This window comes from Macrobrachium rosenbergii, chromosome 27 (genome assembly GCF_040412425.1).
Source record: "Macrobrachium rosenbergii isolate ZJJX-2024 chromosome 27, ASM4041242v1, whole genome shotgun sequence".
In the NCBI taxonomy this organism is placed as follows: domain Eukaryota; kingdom Metazoa; phylum Arthropoda; class Malacostraca; order Decapoda; family Palaemonidae; genus Macrobrachium; species Macrobrachium rosenbergii.
The window spans coordinates 36,888,237-36,910,759 of NC_089767.1; the positions used below are offsets into that span (position 1 = coordinate 36,888,237).

The 22,523-nt window shown below is 35.8% G+C and overlaps 1 protein-coding gene across 30 annotated transcripts in view; it reads left to right on the forward strand.

Moving 5' to 3' along the window:
* Window positions 1-22,523, forward strand: part of LOC136853649 (CBP80/20-dependent translation initiation factor-like) — a 151,100-nt gene continuing 128,577 nt past the window's right edge. For 11 of the 30 annotated variants that reach the window (XM_067129486.1, XM_067129494.1, XM_067129490.1 and 8 more), the window contains exons 1-3: window positions 283-412; window positions 13,768-15,078; window positions 21,985-22,065. In XM_067129486.1, the coding sequence (XP_066985587.1) occupies window positions 15,007-15,078; window positions 21,985-22,065 (153 nt within the window). In that variant the 5' untranslated portion in view covers window positions 283-412; window positions 13,768-15,006. Of the gene's footprint in view, window positions 1,058-12,103; window positions 12,408-13,767; window positions 15,079-21,984; window positions 22,066-22,523 lie in introns of those variants that run through there. The other 19 variants (XM_067129487.1, XM_067129495.1, XM_067129508.1 and 16 more) reach the window with 7 other exon arrangements.

Below are 22,523 nucleotides of genomic sequence, written 5' to 3' on the forward strand. Positions count from 1 at the left end.
GGCACCATGCCAGCCAATCGAGAGAGGAGGGCCTTCCCTCCGTCTCTCTTTCTCTCTCTCTCTCTCTCTCTCTCTCTCCTTTTTTTGCTCTCTTTCTCTGTCCTTCCCTCCCTCCTTCCTTCCTCTTGCTCTCTCTCTCTCTCAGTCTGTCCATGCCTTTAGCTCTCTCTCTCTCTCTCTCTCTCTCTCTCTCTCTCTCTCTCTCTCTCTCTCCATCCTGATATCCCAGAGCCTCGCCCTCCCACTGGGGCATCTCCTCCTCCTCCTCCTCCTCCCCCTCCTCCGGTCCCCAGCAGGAGTAGTGTAGTCCAATAGTCTTCAGTGCCGGGCTAGTCCTCAATAGTATCGGAGGTCGGCCGTTGTTCCTCTTCGCCTACCACCGCCCACGAGCAACGCCTACACACCCTTACAGGTACGCCCGCCCGCTTCAGTCCTGGAAGATCAGAGAAAGAGAGAGAGAGAGAGGGGGGAAAAAGAAAAAAAAAATATTATCCGCCCATCTTATATCCAACCGTCGTCACCGTGTTCGTCTTATTGCTTGTGTGTTGTTGTGTCTGTGCGTCTTCCCTCTCCCTTCTACTCCCCCCTCCCCTCCCCACCCCCACCCCCGCCCATACCCCGCCCATGCACCTAAGGACGTGACTTAATAAGTTCTTCTTCTTCTTCCTCCGTCGTCGTTTGAGACTGAGAGAAAGGGAAGAGAAGACAGAGACGCCGATAAACGGACGGATAGAGAGAGAGAGAGAGAATAGATGCCACCGTCGTCAGTGTAGCAACGAAAGAGGGAGACAGAGATAAAGAAAGAGAGAAGACAGGAAGAGACGGGAGACGCCGATAAACGGAAGGAGAGAGAAAGAAAGAAGGATGCTACCGTCGTCAGTATAGCTGTTTCTGGAGCAACGAAACAGAGAGACAGAAACAGAAAGAAAGATAGAGAAGACAGGAAGAGACAGGGACGCCGATAAAAGGACAGAGAAAGAGAGAGAGAAATCAAGAAAGATAGAGAGAGAGAGATAGAGAGACAAAGAGAGAGAGAACTCGATCGGTAACCATGAAGGTATGGCGAAATTGAATGACATGCAAATGCCTGCCCACTGCTATAAAATCGCATTAAAATGATATAAAATAGAGCAATGCTGCCTTTGGGTAGGCTCTCCTATCCTGAGGTTTTATTTTCTTTCGCCACTGAGTGTCGAGTGAACGAAGAAATAAACGTAAAAAAAATAAAAGAGTTATGTGTCTCGTTTAAAGTTTTTCTTCAGCCACGGAATGTGAAGTGAGCGAGGAAATAAACAAATCATAAAAGTCATGTGTCTCGTTTATAAAAGTTCGCTCAAGGAAGTAGTAGTGTTTCTCGGTTGCATGGCTGGACGCAACGCTCGTTGGATAAGTGTTTAATTTTAAAAAAATATATTTTTTTTAAAACAACCCGACACTTTTTGTTGTTGCGCCGTAGCTTGAAATGGGCAAGTGCCGCGTGCCGTTGTAGCACCTTCTCGCAGCACCTTCCCTCAAGTGCCGTGCTTTTGTGCGAAGTTGTTTAACCTCAATGAGATGCTTTGAAAGAGTAAAGGATTTGCAAAGGATAGCTTTGTTAAGCAGAGTTTTTTTTTTTTAAGGAAGTATAGCGTTTAAAGGGCTGGCCACCTTAGCATTTGAAATGATGTATAGCTTTCTCGAGCCCTAATGGATTTTAAAAGCAGGTATTTAAAGAGAATTCAGACCTTTAACCGAATGCAATTTTTTTTTAAGATAAAAACGTGATATGCAAAGCTTTTTGTTAAGTGATAAAAACATTTATTAATGAATTTGAAGCGATGTAAAGCTTTGTTCAGCCATAAACGATTTAGAAAGACGGTATTTAAAAAGAATTCAAACCTATAAGAGAATGCATAACTTTGTTTTAAGAGATAAAAAAAAATTTGGTATGCAAGGTTTTTATTAGAGATAAAAACATGTGGTATGCAAAAGTTTTTTTTTAAGTGATAAAAACATTTAATAATGAATTTGAAGCGATGCAAAGCTTTAAGCCTTAAACGATTAAGAAAGAAGTTATTTAAAAGAATTCAATCCTTTAAGAGAATGCAAAACTTTTTTTAAGAGATAAAAGCATTTGATATGCAAAGCTTTTTTTTTTTAGTGATAAAAACACTTAATAATAATAAAAAGTTTCATAACAGCAGCAGCAGCTTGTGAATGAATTCGGGCAATTCAGAACACTATAAAGCGCTGCTAATTGAAGCAGTTAAAGGAGTATAAAGCATTTATTTGTTATTTTCAGTGTTGAAGCATGGTACAAGTTTTCTCACTGTCTTGTTCATTCCTTTAGCCACCCTAATTTAAGGAAATGATTGAATTTGTAAAAACAAAAAAAAACACACACACACACACTTTGTGTAAAAAACAACCTCAGGTTATGAGCGAGTTTAGAGTAATGAAAGAAAATGTGTGTGTTTTTTGCACACGGTGTACTGTCATGAGGTGCTCAGTATGTGTGTGCGTGTGTGTGTGTGTGTGTGAGCAGACTTGATTAAGGTAGTTGTATATGGAACTCCGACTGAGAAAGGGAGAGAGAGAGAGAGAGAGAGAGAGAGAGAGAGAGAGAGAGAGAGAGAGAGAGAGAGAGAGAGAGAGAGAGAGAATCTTGGTGTAGGCTATGCGTGCTTAGTTTCTTATTTAGATAAGTCAGAGAAACATAAAACAAAACTCTTATATAAAGTGATATTTAAAATGCAAGGAGAGAGAGAGAGAGAGAGAGAGAGAGAGAGAGAGAGAGAGAGAGAGAGAGAGAGAGAGAATGTATGTAGGTGTATGTGAGTCTAGTTTACTGTTCAGAGAACGTAGAAGATTGTAATTGTTGAATTCAGCAGTAATGTTTTAGAAAGCAACCGTAGAGAGAGAGAGAGAGAGAGAGAGAGAGAGAGAGAGAGAGAGAGAGAGAGAGAGAGAGAGAGAGAGATTCTGAGATCGTTAGTCATCTAATACTCTTTGGCTGCGATGATGATAAGCAGAACTGACCAGTAATCGTGCTTCCTAAGTGTCATGTGAGTGATTAGCGGTATCTGAGGAGAATATTTTATATATATATATATATATATATATATATATATATATATATATATATATATATATATATATATATATATAGTAGTATATATTTATAATGTATTAATGTTATATATTTATAATATATATAATGTTATATATTTATATATTATATATTATATATATATATATATATATATATATATATATATATATATATATATATATATATATATATATATATATATATATATATATACATGCATGCATACATACATACTCACCACACATTTATTTATTTAATACATGATTGAGAAAGGTAGAAATAAAAATGTCGATCACGATCAGAGAAAAGAAAGAAAAGAAAAAGAAAGGAGAAAAAAAAAAGCGAAAGAGAGATAAAAAAAAAAAGCAGAAGAAAGTTGCGCCAACGTCATGACGACCTTGAATACAACAGAGGAGTCAACTCGGGCAGACGACCTAAAAAGAGCGAGAGAGGGAATTCTCTTGTTGGAGAGAGAATTCTCTCTTATTCAAGTGCTTTTGCGCTTATTCGTCTTTTGGGTTCTTTTTTTTTTTTTTTTGGCAGACTTTGAGTTGTTTGATTTGATTTTTGCTTTTTTTCTTTTATTGTGAATATTCTTTTGTGACTTTTTTACTTTACGCAGAGGTAGTTTATTCTATATATACAGTGTATATATACAGTATATATATATACATATATATATTTATATTTATGTTTAAATATATACATATACGTACGGATAGTTTTATTTGTTTTCAATGCTCTTGTTGATAATTTCGTATATATATCACGTACTCTGGAAGTCCGCCAGACTATTACTGTACGTGTAAGCGTTGGCACATTTAGAGCAATAATAATAATAATAATAATAATAATAATAATAATAATAATAATAATAATAATAATAATAATGAATTCTATATATACTGTATATATACATATATAATTTATATATCTATATATATATATTTATTAGTGTGTGTGTGTGTATGTATGTATTGTATGTACACACTCGTATTTTTGCAATATATTCTTGAATCTTGATCTGATATCCGACCATCATTAACGAAACACGCATCAAATTTCAGACAAGGCGACACATGACAGAAAATGAAGACTGGTGACACAATCGTTAATATACCCTCCCCTACCTACCTACCTACCTACACACACACACACACACACACACACACACACACACACAACACACACACACACACACAAACAAGCGCGCGCGCGCAAGCTCTCGTCGAGAGCTAAGCTCGCAACCGCTTAAATATTCGGAACGTGAGGGTGATTCAGACAGTGGGTGGGGTCCCAGAGACGTGTCATTTCCCATAACTCTCCTCCCCACCTACTTCCCCTACTCTTACCCTCAGGTGACTGTGTCCCCTTCCCCCCCCCCCCCTCTCCTTCAACCCTCCCTGTCTCTGCCCCTTCCCAATTCTCCCATATATAGCTCTTCTTGAGTCCCAGTTCATCGTCATTTCCTGAGTTTTTCTTTTTATTTTGAATTTCGGGTGTTTTGCGTGTGGGTTGTTCACTTATGGTGATGATAATAATAATAATAATTATAATAATAATAATAATAATAATAATAATAATAATAATAATAATAATAATAATAATTATTATTATTATTGTTGTTATCATTGTTATTTTTGTTTTATAATAAGTGATAATATAATGACAATAATAATAATAATAATAATAATAATTATTATTATTATTATTATTAATATTATTATTATTATTATTATAACACAAAAATAACAATGATAATATTTATTATTATTATTATTATTATTATTATTATTATTATTATTATTATTATTATTATTATTTATTTCGATATGCGACTACGGCATACCGACACTTTTTGTACAAACATGTCGCGTTTCAGGGAGAGAGAGAGAGAGAGAGAGAGAGAGAGAGAGAGAGAGAGAGAGAGAGAATGTCACTGGAACCCGACGTGGAGAGATAGCAGGAAAAGGTGATACGCAGAAAGATACACATTTTGATACGCAAAGAAAGAAGTATAAGTAAGAAAAAAAAAATGTCAGATAAAAGAGCGGACAAACCAGTTATTCCTGTTGAGTGAATCATAGATTTTTTTTTTTATTTAGGAGACGTTGGTATGACTTTTTATTTCTCTGGAGATATTGGCATGACTTTTTTTTTCACTCTGGAGATATTGGTATGAGTTTTTTTTTTTTTACTAAGGAGATATTGGCATGAGCTTGTGCTTCCTCAATCTCGGACTCGTTCTGATAAAAGGGAACGATAATTGTAAGATAGGCATTGTAAGGAGAAGGTAATTCGGTGTCCAAATTAATAGAACACATTACCACAAATATACATATATATATACATATTTATGTATATTTATATATATATATATATATATATATTATATTAAATATATATATATATATATATATATATATATATATATATATATATATATATATATATATATATATATATATATATAGAGAGAGAGAGAGAGAGAGAGAGAGAGAGAGAGAGAGAGAGATTTGTGACAACTTGCAGCTTTACGATGAAGGGAACTCATTTGCATAATATGGAATATATTTATTGATTTATTTATTTTATTCACATATTTACTGCAAATTGCATGGTTTTATGAGTAAAATGGGTCTGCCATATATACGACATTGGAGAGAGAGAGAGAGAGATTTGTGACAATTTGCAGTCTTTAAGATGAAGGGAACTTATTTGTATAAAATGCATATTTATTGATATATCTTATTCGCATATTCACTACAAATTACAAGGTCTTATGAGTAAAATGGACCTGCCATATATACGTTATTGGGGAGAGAGAGAGAGAGAGAGAGAGAGAGAGAGAGAGAGAGAGAGAGAGAGAGAGAGAGAGAGAGAGAGAGAAGAGAATTATCGCGTGACTCCTAACTCCGGCATTTTTGAGCGCCATCTGTTAATTGCGCACTCCAGTACGCAAACCTTAAACAATACCAATTAAAGATGAGCGGATGCGCTTGTACGAAACACGCCCGGATATCGGTGGAAGCTTACTTATCTATTTACCTCTATTTTCCTTGGGTTTCGTACACGTCGCGATTTTCGGGAGCCTGGGAGTTTTTCTTTTTATTTGTTAGCGTTCAGTTTGCAGGTCAGTGCGTTTAGATGTGTCGTATATCCGATGGGGATTAAAATGTTTTATATTAAATTAAATTGCGTTTGTATGTCATCTCCATCTTGTGATGAGATGACTTCTCTTCTATACCATACATTTTTAGCCCCTTCCATATTGCCTCCTTATTTAACTGGTAGTTTTAATTTTTTTTTAGGTCCATGTATGCCATATGTTTTTCCCCCTGACTTTCACACGTCTCACATAACTATTTCATTTATAAATTTATTTATAAATTTATTACATACATATTTAACATACATGTGTACGGATGAAGTAACTATTTCATAAGTTGCTTCATCCGTACATATGCATGTTAAATGCGTATGTAATAAATTTATAAATAAAATTATTAGCTGGCAAAAAATGGTCATTTTCGAAGCATAAATGTAGTAATGGAGTTGTCCAGTTTTTACCATGCAGATATACTAATTTTTAAGAAGTATCTCGCTTTATCTCTGACAGAGTATTTGAATCAAATGTAAACTATAAATATGAGTGTGTGGATGCATGGGTATGTGTGTATGTTTGTATTTAAGAATGCGTATGTATGTGTGTGTGTGTGTTTGTGTGTACGTTTCGAGAACGAAAACTGTAATCCTAGCATCTTCGTTACCTGAAGATCTGTCTGGGCAAAGCACAGACCCGGCCAGTCGCCGCAGCCTTGGCGGGATTGGCAGATAACTCATTTGAGTTTTCAGAAACAGGAAGTCTGCTGTGGTTTGCGAAGAAGTCTGCGGCAGACGCTTTGCTGTGCGTGATCGTATTTTGACAGGATGTGTGTACTTATTTTTTCTGACAGGTGTGAGTTTATGGGGCTTTAAATCTGTCATGTGTAGGCCTGACTGTGTGCAAGTGAAATGTATTATTTGTAGGTAGGTTACAGTTACTGTAACCTAGCAGATGTAGGTTTTACTGTAGGACATTTTCCTATCTTTCTTGCCTCCTTCTCCGCGTGATCTGTCTCGTGCCTTTGGTTGGAAGGCGAGGTAATTAATCATGATATTATATTATCTCTTTTTTTTAATCCATTTAAGAAACAGAAAAGTCCCAGCTAAAAAAAAAAAAAAAAATCGTTTAACACCAATTGGTCTTGTCCGCAGTTTTCTTCGTGTGATTATCTCTCACATTCTTGGAAAGAGAGAGAGAGAGAGAGAGAGAGAGAGAGAGAGAGAGAGAGAGAGAGAGAGAGAGAGAGAGAGAGAGAGAGAGAGAGAAGGGAAAAGGTGTTAAATGAATAATTAAGAGAGAGCAGGAATGAATTTGCTCCTCGCCTAAATATCTGGAGATCAGAAGATTCCTCTACAACTGCTCTGGGCAAACTATTCCACAGTTTATTATTATTATTATTATTATTATTATTATTATTATTATTATTATTATTATTATTATTATTGTTGTTGTTGTTATTATTATTATTATTATTATTATTATCATTATTATTATTACTCTATTATTATTATTGTTACTATTGTTATCACTATTATTATTATTATTATTATTATTATTTTATTACATTATTATTATTTTACTATTATTATTATCACTATCATTATTATAATTATTATTTTTACTATTATTTTTATTATTATTTTATTTAAATTATTATTATTATTATTATTATTATTATTATTATTATTATTATTATTATTATTATTATTACTCAGAAGCTGCAGCCAAGATAAAAACTCCTAGCAAACAGAGTAGCATTAAACCAGTCGCCAGAAATCGACGCACAGTTCGCATCAGCAACCTTCCTAGTACGGAGCAATCCATAGACCTAGGTATACTAAGTAAAGCAAAGTGTTACTGGCTACTACTCCCAAAGTATATATACACAAACATACCAGATTTTACGGGTCGCTGTTTATTTGTCCTCTCAACTGCACAAGTCTCGGAAGTTAACGAGGAGAGGCATCAAAAGGTACTTAAAGTCTGGCAGAGGCATCCGTACTTGTACGGGCTGGATTATGGGCCTCCGTAGGCCTAAGGCATCCGGTGCGTTTCTTGTAAAGGATATTTGCGGAAATTTGAGTCTTTTAGGTTTATACACACGTACTTAGTTACATACATACACACATACATACATGGTTTCACATTGAAGGGCAGTTAGGGGGTTTGAATGTTAATGGTGCATAATACATACATAAATACATACGTACATACATACACACCATATACATAGATACCACACACCATATACATAGATACATACATACATAATTTTGTATTAAAGGGCAGATACCGAAGTTGGAATGTCAATTGTACATACATACATACATAAATTATTTTTATACATACACTACCAAGTACATACAAAATTATTTTTATACCACTCCAAGTAGAGAGAAGAGAGAGAGAGAGAGAGAGAGAGAGAGAGAGAGAGAGATTATGCATGTATACGTAATCTTCCCCCAGAGAGAGAGTCTCTCTCTTCCCCTACTTGGAGTGGTATAAAATTAATTTATGTATGTATGTTCAATTAACATTCCAACTTCGGCAGCTGCCTTTTAATACGAAATTATGTATGTATGTACGTATGTACGTATGTACCATTAACATTCAATATGAACTAACTATTCAGAGAAGAGAAACTTCCATAACTGTTCAGATCATTTTTAGCAGAACGAACAGATCCACGCATGCGCATACAGCATCAGCAATGAAAAGAGCGAAAGAGAAACAGAAGAAAAAGACAGCAGAACGTAAGAACGCGATGGGCAAATGAACGCCCTTCTATTTCTTTAGCTAAGAGGGAAGGGGGCGTTCAAAGCAGAGGGCAAAATCTCCCCCACCTGGACTTCATTAAGGAGAGACGCCTTTGAGGGGAAGGTGGAGGAGATAAGGCCTCCCCTATGAGTGAAGGGTGAAAGAGGCCTTTCTGCTCTTGGTATTATTTGGAATGTTGGAAGTTTAATTTTTTTTTTCTCTTGAATGAAGTTTGTTTGATAGTTTGGAGGAAATTTAAATCAAGATTTTTTTTTTTAATTAATAAGGTATTTTGATGTTATTTCTTTTTGTTCAAGTCTATTCAGTAGTCGGAAGGAAATTTAAATCAAGATTTGCTTTTTAATTGAAACATATCTTAATTGAAATTTTCGTTTAATTTCTTGAAGGCGTAAAAGAAATTTTTAATAAAGTTTTATTGTAAATTGAAATTTTCGTTTAATTTCTTGAAGGCTTAAAAGAAATTTTTAATAAAGGTTTATTGTAAATATAAAGGAAATATAAACCAGTTTTTTCTGTTTAAAAAAGTTTATTTGACAGTATGAAGGAAATTAAACTAAGAATTTGAAATTTATTCAAGACTTCTTGTCAGTATGAAGGAAACATAAACTGGGCTTTTCTGTATATTAAAGTTTATTTAATAGCATGAAGGAAATTTAAGTACGATTTTGAAATGTAATAAACATCTCTTGTCAGTTTGAAGGAATGTTAAACCAGGGTTTTCTTACCAGTAAGGTTTATTTGACATAAAAGAAATGTATGCAAAGTTTTGCGTTTTAGTAAACTTCTTATCACTTTGAATGAAACTGAAACCGAAGTGTTCTCTTTAATAAAGTTTCCTTGACAGTATAAAAGAAATTTTAAGCAAATTTTTGTCTCTAATAAAGTTTATTCGACTTTGTAAAGACAGTGCACATATTAGGCACAAAGTTTACGCTTTCGTTCCTTCGTTTTCAGATTTTACCTCCTTATTCCCGTTTCATCTTGCGCTTTATTTTTCTTAATTTAACTTTATTTTTGTTTTTCGCAACTTTGCCCCAAGAGCTTGGTGAGAATAGGAAGGTTACCGTTAGTGGAACCACCCTCTCTTGGGGGCGGGGTGGGGGGGAGGGAAGAACAAAGGCGTGTGCTCAGAAATATTCCTTCTTCAGCGTCGTGTTATTGACTTTTCGTTCTATTTCCCTTTTAATATTTCTGTTTGTATTCTTAAAAAATAATTCACCTTTTTTTCCATCTCTATATTTCTTGATTATTTTCTCATGTATTTATCTTATTATCCTTTGCAGTTTCCTTAACCGTCTCTGTGACTACCCCAGTGATTCTATCTCTCTCTCTCTCTCTCTCTCTCTCTCTCTCTCTCTCTCTCTCTCTCTCTCTCTCATAGTGTAATCTGTGAAAGCCAAGAAAGCGTTAAAAGATACCAAATTTACAACGCCCCTTGAGCGCCGGAAATTCAGCGCTGGTGCCCCCTCCTTCTGCTGCCACTACGTCAGCAGTAACAAAGGCCTAAGCTACAGAAACCATCTTTGTTGTCTGCAGTTTGTTGACAGACGTGGTTGGGTCCTGGGAGGTGTAATTTTAGGCACCTAAATTTGTTCTGTCTCACCACGTGATTACAGATTGAGTATATTGGGGATGTGTATTGGGGCATGTGGACACATATTTTAAAAGTCTGTGATTTGAAATTGAACGTTATGGGCCATATGGACACATATTTGAAAAGTGCGGGACTTGAAATTGAATATATTGGGGCATATGAACACATATTTTAAAAGTACGGAACTTCAAGTTTAATTTACTGGGGCAAATGGACACACATTTTAAAAGTACGTGATTTGAAACTGAATATGTTGGGGGCATATGGGCAAATATTTTAAAAGCACGTGATTTGAAATTGAATATATTGGGGCATGTGAACAAATATTTTCAAAGTACGTGATTTGAAATTGAATATATTGGGGCACATGGACACAGTTTAAAACCACTCAATAACGGTATTTGTTGTTGGTTAATAAAAGTACGTGATTTGAAACTGAATATACTGGGGCATATAGACACACAATTTAAAACCACTCAATAATGGTATTTGTTGTTGGTGAAAGTGAAACGTATTTTTGATTACCCAGTTAAATGCTCCCGAGGGCCAGCAGTATTTCGTTTCTAGGTCAGGGTGAGTCTCTCGTCAGGATCCAAGTCGGAATTTGCCCGGGTTTTGCTGAGCAAATAAATTCTCCTCCCCCCCTTTGGTGTTAATGTCTAGTTTGTGTTCATGTTGCTCACTTGATATTTTGTCTTAGATAAATTCTTTTGTTAACTATGCACTTGATATTTCTTCTCAAATAAATTCTCTAGGAATATAAAGTAAATAGTTAACCTATTTACTCGGTATTTCTATCAGATAAATTCTCTACTTACCTGTTCACTTGATATTTCCACCTAGATAAACTCTAGTTGCATATGTACTTGATGTTTCTGGAGGATTTATGGGAGAGGGAATATCAAGTAAATAGGTAACTAGAGAATTTATCTCAGAGGAAATATCAGGTAAACAGATAACCAGAGAATTTATATGAGGTTCAGTATCAAGTAAATAGGTGACTAGAGAATTTATCTCGGAGGAAATATCAAGAAAATAGGTAACCAGAGAATGTATCTCAGGAAATATCAGGTAAATAGGTACTAGAGAATTTATCTGAGATTACATGTCAAGTAAATAGGTAACCAGAGAATTTACTTTACGAAGCATCAGGTAAATAGGTGACTAGAGAATTTATCTCAAAGGAAATATCAAGTAAATAGTTAGGTATTTACAAGAAATTTTCTCTTAGATAAATTCTCTAGAAATACCAAGTAAAATAATTACTTATTTACTAGATATTTCCTCTCAGATAAATTCCCTATTTACCTATTTACGGCGTCAGATGAGGTCTGAAAGCGATGCACAATGAGGGTTTTGGGCGTCGTGATTCGGAGAGTGCCACGGAGAGAGTGGAGAAAGAACAAGGGTCTGTAAGTACCAGTTGGCACAGGGCCACCCAAAGGCGGGGGGGAGGGGGCGTCCCCTACTGGTGGTGGTGCCCCTGGTGGTGCCGGAGCCGAGGGCCTTCGTCTCCCTCTGCGTGGCATCCCGCAGCAGTATTGGGCGCCTTCGAGGGTTGTGAAGTTCTCCTTCTTCTGTGTGCGTGTCGTCCTCCAGTCGGGCGGCTAAGACAAGGAGGCTCGTGTGTTCGTGTTTGTGTGTGTGTGTGTGTAAGAAGTGCGTGCGTACATGCGTGTGTTCATGCGTGCGGGCGTGCGCGTGTACGTGCACGCTGCTGCTGCTGCTGCTGCGCTGCTGTTCCCGCTGCTGCTTTTGTGACAGGGGCGTCGTTGGATAGCCAAAAAGGGTCACCCGTACCCTTCCGAGCAATAGATCCTCTGCGTGTGTGTGTCCTGGTAAGTGTGGGGATTGTGATCGTTGCCCTTCGGGAATGCCAGCGCTTACGGTGGCACCAGGTGGCACCTGCCGATTGTTGCCTCTTGTTTTCGGGTCTTGAAACAAAGTAGCAGGGGGGGTTAGGGGGAGGAGGTTTTGGGGGCTTTGGGGGACGAAAGAGAAAACGGTGACCTAGGCATTTCAAGGGCCACCACAGTGGCACTGTGCAAGAGGTGAGGTGGACTCGAGTGCCAAACGGAAGGTGGATTGTGTCATGGGTGTCATGTGGAGGGGAAATGCCTGTGTTTTACCCCCCCAACCCCCTGTCTACAGAAACCCACCCCTCTACCTCCCCCCACCCTTTAGAAACGGAGACGAATGGGTGTAAAGGGTGAAATGGATAGGTGGGACTGGGAGCTTTGCATCTATACCTGTTAGTGTCGTCTTCTTCTTCTTCTTCTTCTTCTTTCTTCTTTCTTCTTCTTCTTCTTCTTCTGTTGCTTCGGCTCTGCCAAGTGATCTCATCCACCGTTTGGGCTCCTACGCCTTCGTGTGCCAGAGAATAAAAGAGGGGAAAATGAAAGCCACGTAAAAACTGTTCTCCTCTCCTCCTTCCGCAGTGCCAGACTTAATATTTATAAACTTATCAGTGATAGACAATATTTATAAACTTATCCGTGATGGGAAAAACGTTTTCGTTTGTTGCTTTGTTGTGGATGCTCTATTTGTTGCTTCGTCGACAATGTTTTCTAATTTGATTGCCTATAAATATTTTTTTTTTCAACTTTGATTGCCCATAAATATTTTTCAGATGTGATTGCCCATAAATATGTTCAAATGTGATTGCCCATAAATATTTTCAAATGTGATTGCCCATGGGTATTTTTCAAGTTTGATTGGCTACATATATTTTCAGATTTGATTGCCTATGATTGTTTTTCGAATTTGATTGCTTATGAATATTATTCATATTTGATTGCCAATAGATATTTTTCAAATTTGATTTCCTATAAGAAATGTTCACATTTGATTGCCAATAAATGTTGTTCATATTTGATTGCCTATAAAGATTTTTCCAATTTGATTGCCTATGTTTTTCAGATTTGATTGCCTATAAATATTTTTCAAATTTGAATGCCTGTTAATATTATTCAAATTTGATTGCCAATAAATATTGTTCAAATATGATTGCATATAAACATTTTTCAAATATGATTGCACAAAAAAATTTTTAAATTTGATTGCCTAGCAAAAATGCTTTCTAAAGGAAGTGTAGATTGTTTGGATTGTAAGAATTGATGTGTATATATTGGAAATTGATGTCGTCAGATTGCCTTATTGTATTTACATGTCGTTTTTAAATCCTTCTCTTCTCCTCAGGTGTTGTATGAGAGCTGCGGCCGGGCGACCTCCTCCTCCTCCTACTCCTCCTCCTACTCCTTTTACTCCTCCTCCAACTCCCACTACTCCTTCTTCAGCTCTTCTCGTGCTTCCTCTTCCTCCTCCTCCTTCTCCTCTTTCTTCTTCTTCCCCTCGAGCGTCTTCGAATAAACGAACAGCAGAAGTCCAAACTGATTTCGAGTGACGCAACGACCCCCCACCCCCACCCCAAAATAAAAATAATAAGAAGCTTATTATATAAACGACTTGCGCTCGTATTCTCTGTTGTTGTTGTTCTTCTTCTTGAGCTGCTTCTTGTTGTTCTTCTTCTTTTTGATCTGTGGTCATCAGCCTCATCGATTCTTCATCAGCGGAATTCGTCGTCGTCATCACCACCACCAGAATCATCATCAATAGAATCGCCACCATCATCATCATCATCATTCAAGTCAGTCATCACACAGGATATAAAAAAGGAATAAAAAAAATATATTCAGCAGAAAGCAGAAAGGCTACTGCTCCCTGCTCCTACTTCTGCTGCTGCTGCTGCTACTTCCATCTGGGAAGGATAAGAAATAGGACTTTCTGATTGCACAGCGAGAGGATCCTCCAGAATCCTTCAGGAAAGAAGTGAAGTGTTGTTTCGTTCAGTGCAACAGTGACTTCTCTGTAGTGTCACGGAGTGCCCCATCGATCGAATTCTGATTGATTGACACGGGACGGTTTTATCTGGCGTTGCAACGAAGGAGATCTGTCTCTCCTTAGCGTCCTGTCAAAAAGAAGTTGGGGATTCAGGCAGATGACAGAGGCGGGATTTTGACGGATAACTGATTTATATTTGGAGAAAGATATAAAAGAATATAAGTGTGCTGATATCAGGAAAGTTGTTTTTGTCAGTGGCGTTGCAAAATTAATGGTATAGATAGAGAAGCTACATCATGTGAATGGTGAAGAGATAAAACTGACTTAGAAAGGTGTCTAGAAGAGAATTTAACTGTTATTATATTTATCTTTCGAAGTGCGTTTATTTTATCCCCGAAAAGGTGGAAGTTTAAATCGAGCGCGCAAGCACGAGCATATACCATCATCACCATCACTCCTTACAGTGTACTGTGAGTTTGAGTCGCGGGAACATTTTTCATCCACGCAGTCTACGGTGAAGTAGACTCTCTTATATAAAAGTTGATATAAAAGTGTTGATCAGAAAAGTGTTTCTTTTTGTGTGAAAATCTTCCACCCATGAGTGTCACGATGGAGAACAGCCCCAAGAGAGGAGACCGGAGCGTCCGGAAGGAGAGAAGTTTCGTGCAGGTAAGCAGTGAGTGAGAATTGCTCTCTCTCTCTCTCTCTCTCTCTCTCTCTCTCTCTCTCTCTCTCTCTCTCTCCTTTTTGCTTGACTTTTTAATGTATTATGTACATATTTATTGTATGCGATTGAAGTATATATGCACAATTTTTTTATGAAACAGTTCCTTTATTGTTTTTGTGTTTTTAGCTAGAAGATTAATATTTATCTCGACCGTACTCTTGCTTTGGATGGTAATTCATATACCGGTAATGTTTGTTATGAGACAGGCCTAGAAAGTTTTAGAAAGCTATTAATAAACAGTAGATATAGTTTCTTGTATGAAAAATAGGAGGGAGGTATACCTAGCTCCTAAAGAGTAGTTGTAACAAACACATGGGGTTTGCAACCTCATTCCAACATTGTATGCAGAGAACTGGATGGCAGAAGTGCACATATATATATATATATATATATATATATATATATATATATATATATATATATATATATATATATATATATATATATACATACATATATATATATATATATATATATATATATATATATATATATATCTATATCTATATATATATATATATATATATATATATATATATATATATATATATATATATATATATATATATATATATATATATATATATATATATATATATATATATATATATATATATATATATATATATATATATATATACACACAGTATGTGAAGGAGGATGCGTGTAAATAAAAAAATTTCAGGATGAGTAATAGGATTGCAGGATTGCTTCCTGATTAAAACATGTTGGACTCACTTAAGATTCTGATTGATTTTGTATTAGTTACTGTGGCTTTCCTCCAGGATTGTGGTTATAACGGGTGACTGTGTTAAGAGCAGTTTTGCACGTTTTCTTGCCCTCAAGTTTTTTTCTCTTGCTTTATGAATCTGAAAGTGCGGTTAGATTTAACGGAGGCTGGTTCCGTGTACAGTTCCTCATAGTGATCGTCACTGTATTAGCTTTTTTTTTTTTCCTAAATTACAGTTTATAGGGTTTGGTTCAGTCCATAATAAAATCCAGTATTCTATTGCTTATAAGTTTTCCTACTTATTACTCTGTGCAGTTGAGCTTTTGTTCCTGTTTTGCTTTAATTTAAATAAAAATTGATTGAGGTTATATAGTTCACGACCACTGAACATCCTGAATTCACTACAGACATAATGACTTACATCAGTGATCACGATTTTGATAACCAGGGATGCCTTGGCTTGGTTACATTTTCCTCACACCGCGGCAGCACCGTGACTGCATCGGGTGTAGAGACATTTACTGCCCATCCGCACTTGAGAAAACGTTTAAGCAACACTTTAAAGGGTCAGGTTTTAGTCCTTTGTGATTGCCTGGTTGGTGCAAAAGTGCCGAGGTTGTTAAAGTACTCAGTTTTCTGCTCAAGAGCAATTGAAAAAACGCTTTTTGGCCGAAAATGCCAAGTGTACTCTCGTGATATAAACAGCAAAAACGCTGCTGTCTAGCAATAGGTAAATGGATCAGTTTTCAGTCTTTTGTGATTGCCTGACTGGTGCAAAAATGCTGAGTTTGCTAAAGTACTCAGATGTGCCTCCCAAGCCGCTACCCGGTGCTTGCCTGGTGATCCCAGAGTTAGCTGCGTAGCAACAAGTTCTTGAATTCCTCAGTGGATTGCAGCTTTAACGGTTCGTTTAGGAAATAGTCGGGGTGGTATGATGAAGGTTAGAGACCAAATGGAGTCCAATCCTGGACTGATACACATAATTTTTTATCAGGAAATGTCACTTACTGATGTGTTTATCCGAAAAAGTAATCCAGTAACCTATTTTTGGTAAGCTCAGCAAGATTTCTTTGCTTTTTGTACGTTGCACTAATTCATTCCGAGGCAGAATAAAAATCTGAGCTATTTGTAAACTGCTTGCCATTTTGATGGAAATTCAAGATGGCTGACTGACCACCATTTTGCTAATAATCCAGTAAGGTTGAATGCCAGTCATTTCAGGGCAATCAAAGATGGTTAACCTGTGGCCATTATTGTGGTTAGAAATTCTGATCTCATGGTGGATGCAAATAGTTGTTTTAGTTGTAGCTGCCGAATTGTAGATACCCAGTTGTTAGCCAAAAGCGTTGTGTAACGGACTCTTGAGTGTTTTCGTTTATTGTGTTCTGTAGCTTTCGCCTCTCGGCTTGTTCTTCCATAATTCAACTAGGAAAATTGGCAACTTGAAATTATAGTTGAATGCACCAGCGGATCCAGAAAAATTTCAGAGGGGATACCAATTTTCATATTATACATACATACGTACATAATATATATACTGTATATAATTTCTATAATAGATTTTTTATTTTTTCCTATTTTTTTTATTTCTCATTTATGTTATTATCTAAATCTTCAGTATTATTATTTTGTCATTATTTGTCATGGGGGGGGGGCACGTGCCCAGGTGCCACCCCCTGATTGATTTAATGATTATCTCGTATTAATAAAAAATGAATCACTGAAAGATGATGCCTTTGAAAATAAGGTTTTGGGTAAACGCTCCCTAATTCAGCTTAAAGTTCAAAATGTCTAAATGGTGACAGTAATTGAATCCATTTCTTACTTTCTTCGTATAGATCGGCTATTGTCTATAGTTATGTAATTTTATTGCATGTTCAAATTGATTTTAATGGTTCTTTCAACTTGGTTATCCAAAAATTAATTATATATACAGTTGTAACTTAGATATCAGTAGCTATGTACACGAAGGCGGGTTTAGTTAAATATTCGGTGGTGTTTTATTTCATTGTGTTTCTCTGTAGTCTCTGTTCTGGTCGTGTGTCGTAAAGCTGAATTAGAGGGCTGTTCCTTTTTCCCTGGAGGCCTAGATTTTTTCCCTGCGCTCTCTTTTTTTCCCCCTCTTTTTCCTCCTCTTTTTTTTCCCCTTCCTCTTTTTCCCCTCCCTCTTTTTCCCTCCATCTTTTCCCCTCCCTCTTTTTCCCCTCCCTCTTTTTCCCCTCCCTCTTTTTTCCCTCCTCTTTTTCCCCCCCTCTTTTTCCTCCCCTTTTTCCCCTCCTCTTTTTTTCCCACCCTTTTTTTCCCTCCTCTTTTTTTCCCTCCCTCTTTTTCCCTCCCTGTTTTTCTTGTTTCCTTTTTCTTTCCTTAGTTTGTTTCCATGAGTCCTGGGCTACATGTCATTGGGATGCCAGTCCCATCGGCCTCATTTCAGAAGGATGAAACAACGGCCCATTGCGTCGAGAAGAAAATATATTTCAGTTTAAAGGAAATGTATTGTAGTTTAAGGGGAATGTATTTTTTGTTTGAAGAAAATATATTTTAGTGTAAAGGGAATATATTTTAGTTTCAAGGAATATATTTCAGTTTAAATGAAATGTTTTTTAGTTTAAGTGGAATGTATTTTAATGTGAAGAGAATATATTTGAGTTTAAAGGGAGTTTATTTAAGTTTAAAGGTAATATATTTTAGTTTAAAGGAAATATATTTCACTTTGTAGGGAATATATTTTAGTTCAAAGGAAATACATTTTAGTTTAAAGGAAATATATTTTAGTTTAAGGGAAATGTATTTGAGTTTGAAGGAAATATATCCGAGTTTGAAGGAAATATATCTGATACTGTATGCATAACTGTTTCGTGCGTGTCAAATTCATCACCTACTCACGGCCAGTTCTGTTGAATTTGACACTTTCTCATCTGGGTGAACTTCCTCTCAAGCTAGATTTCTCGTTCCATTAATAAATTGCACTTGGCACTCTCAGTGCCATTTACTTACGTGGGTGCCAGCTCTTGCGATACCGTTCAAGCACGCTTTGATACCTTGATGAGGCTAGACTCTCTTGTGTATGCCTCTTTATCTTTATCAGGTCTCTCTCTCTCTCTCTCTCTCTCTCTCTCTCTCTCTCTCTCTCTCTCTCTCTCTCTCTCTCTCTCTCTCTGAAGTTTTGTAGTATGTGCATACATGCGAAAGATCATGTGCTAAGGTAGACAATAGGAATGAGATTGTTATTCAAAATAGTCTCTGATTAGACAGGTCTGTAAACAGCATTTATATATATATATATATATATATATATATATATATATATATATATATATATATATATATATATATATATATATATATATATATATATATATATATATGTAGTATTTCAAACTTACCATACTCCTGAATTTGTTGTGTTACCATCTTGGTGTCATTTCCGTCTAAACAAATGTATTTTTACAAGGGCCTTTCTACTTATCATTTATTGTGGGGCACCTTTATATGAATTGTTTCAGTATCTTTAGTTTGTTACTTGAGTATCGTTTTATCCAAATATCACATTACAGGTCAGTTTTAAGATTATATTTTACTTATGAATTTATAGTATGTAATGGCATTTTCAAATTCTGAATTTGGGAATTGTTGATGACTGTACCAGTAATACTTAAAAAAAAAATGTTTGTACAAGGTAGGTTTCACTAAAGCTATGTGTCTTTGTGTGTGTGTGTGTGTGTGTGTGTGTGAGCTTCTTGATATATATATTTTTCATATTGAAGCGCTTATTAATTGTCATTTTTGCTTGGTTTTGTTTTAATAGGAGCTGTACATGATTACGGCTATCAGGTTTTGCTAAAATTTTTTTGCAAATGAAAGCTAATCGTTCGTATTTGTTAAGGTTGTTGTTCTTTATTTGAAGTCAACATCACTTTTTTATAGTCATTTATTAATTTCTAAAGCTTTACGTCTCCCTGGTTGACCAGAACGAACTGCAGAAATACAAAAATGCTAATAAGCAGTTAGGTAAGTTTTAACCACTGGAGGCAGGTAATAATTTTCATTCCGTGTCTGGAGAAACAAAATATTTCGCCTACAAACGCTCCCGAGGGTAGTAGCCCTTAATCAGAAGATAAGGAAGGAATTCCCAATCTATCCCTAATCTATGCCCAATCTCTTTGATAGGCAAATTCGTTTTAGGTTTAAACGGCATCCACGAGTGAGGTACCTGTTACCTAAATTTTTTTTCCCCAATTAACGGTTCGGCTGACACCTACACATAGAACGTGTTACAAAAAACATCTCTTCCTCCTTGGTGACCTCAGAAGCGGTAGCTCTGGTGGTCTGTATCTGTAACTTACAGTTTGTTAGGTTTCATGTGGGTAGGCCTAATTTTTTTGGTGCCAATGGCCTTCCACCTCGGTTTGTTTCGTTGCTCGATTTGATTTTGGTTGCTGTTGCTAGTTAGTGCCCAGTGAATATGCAAATAGGTCTTTTTGTTTTAGCTGATGTACCCTAAATTTTTTTAACACTAAGCTAGTGAGTATTAAAATGAGTTTTACAATGCTGAAAAGCTTCTTGTGCGTATTACGATGAGTATTACAATGCTGAAAAGAACCTTGTGAGTATTACAATACTTAAATGGTGTATTTTGTTTTTATTTTTGTTTAAGTAGAGTTACCTGGAACATCATCAAATACGAATTCTCTAAAAGCTTCCGTATTTCCGTATAGAATGCGATGACTCCTTTACAAAAAAAAAATAAAGTTTTGATGAACTGTTAAAGGGGGTCTATAAAACTGGAAGTTTTTATATATATATTTCAGGCCGATTTTCTTTCAGAGTTAAATATTTATTTTAGAAACTATTGACAGCATAAAGTTACTTTGATTTAAAAGAATAGTTTTTTTTTTTTTTGTATTATCGAGAGGTTGCGAAATAGGTTTGTATAATGTTACAGAGTTGATAAGTGGCTGATGTTCATTTACCGGTACTGGGTGCATTTTGCTTGATATATTTTTTTTTTCATTGCTTTAAATTATTTTTTGAGTGTTTTGCAATATTGTTTTCGTTGTGATGTGCTTTTTATAAATATCTGTTTTTCCTTGCTGAAAATTCTCTCTCTCTCTCTCTCTCTCTCTCTCTCTCTCTCTCTCTCTCTCTCTCTCTCTCTCTCTCTCAAACCATGCTGTTTATTAATTTCCTGTCAAATTTTTTTTTTAAAGTTATTAAAATTTCTGTCGAATTTCGGTTAATCTCTTCTCTCTCTCTCTCTCTCTCTCTCTCTCTCTCTCTCTCTCTCTCCATCTGTTTATTAATTTCCTGTCAAATTCTCTCTCTCTCTCTCTCTCTCTCTCTCTTCTCTTCTCTCTCTTTATTGTCTTCATTAAATTTTCTTTATTCATGGTTGGAAACTGAAGAGATTGTGTTGTGCAAGATTTGGTTTGATGAACCTGCGCAGTTTGTGTTGAGAAAATTGTTGAATTTTTGTTAATGCTTATGCTAAAATCTGTGAATTCTACGGAACACTGAATTTGCTTTTACTTTTGTTAAATGATCCATGTTAATTTTAACGGGTCTTCAAAAATGACATTTTAGCATAAGTGCATTAACAATATTTGTCGTGGCTTTATATTATGGTAATCACGCTTCATTGAATTTATTGCAATACTTATGCTAAAGTCTTTGAATTCTATGGAAACTGAATTTAGTTTTGTTAAAGGAATAATTTTAATGTTAATTTTAGCGGGTATTCAACAATGACACTTTAGCATAAGTGAATTAACAATATTGTTGTGGCTTTATATTCTGATTATCACGCTTTTAATTTTAATTCTTACTGAATTTATTTTTAATACTTATGCTAAAATCTGTGAACTCTACGGAAACTGAATTTATTTTTGTTAAATTATCATGTTAATTTTGACGAGTATTCAACAATGACATTTTAGCATAAGTGACAGAACTTGTAATCATTGATTTACTTTTATTTTTTTTCTTTTGCTGTTCCCTGTCTGTCGTGTGACCTGTGACCTGCTTCCAACCACACCTCCCGCACTCCTCCCTGTTGTTGCCTGGACTCTCTGACCCCGTTTGACCTGCTTTTGACCTGCTGCTGCTACCGCCCTCGGAGAAGACCGGACGGGGCAACCGCGATCTCCACCAGCCACCACCCTTCTGGAGGAGTCCCTCTGCGGACGGATTCCTTGTCAATGCGGTAATGTCCTATTTTGATTTTCAAGGTTAATTAAGTGTTAGTGTTCTCATGTTTTGTTTATTTGTTTAGTTTTTTTTTAATATTTTTTTCCCGTTGTATTTTTTTTTTCTTTAGTTTTTTGTGTTTGTAATGTCCCTTTGTTGATTTTCAAGGTTAATTAGATGTTAATATTTCCATGTGTTTTTTTTTTAGGTTTTTTCATATTTTTCAACTGTTTTATTTTAGTTTTTTGTTGCTTTATGTTGTTTTTTTTTTAGTTTGTTTTCAGCAGTTACACGTCCAGTTTAGTTCTTTTAATGACTTAGCTTGTTGTGAATCTGTTTATTTTATTAATTTAATTCACCATTATCTTGTCGTGGGATTCATTAGTGTTTTGTCATTCGCTTTATTTTTTCAGTAATATTATTTTTGAATAATATTTACCTCTGTCTTGCAACATCTGCTTTGATCACATTTAT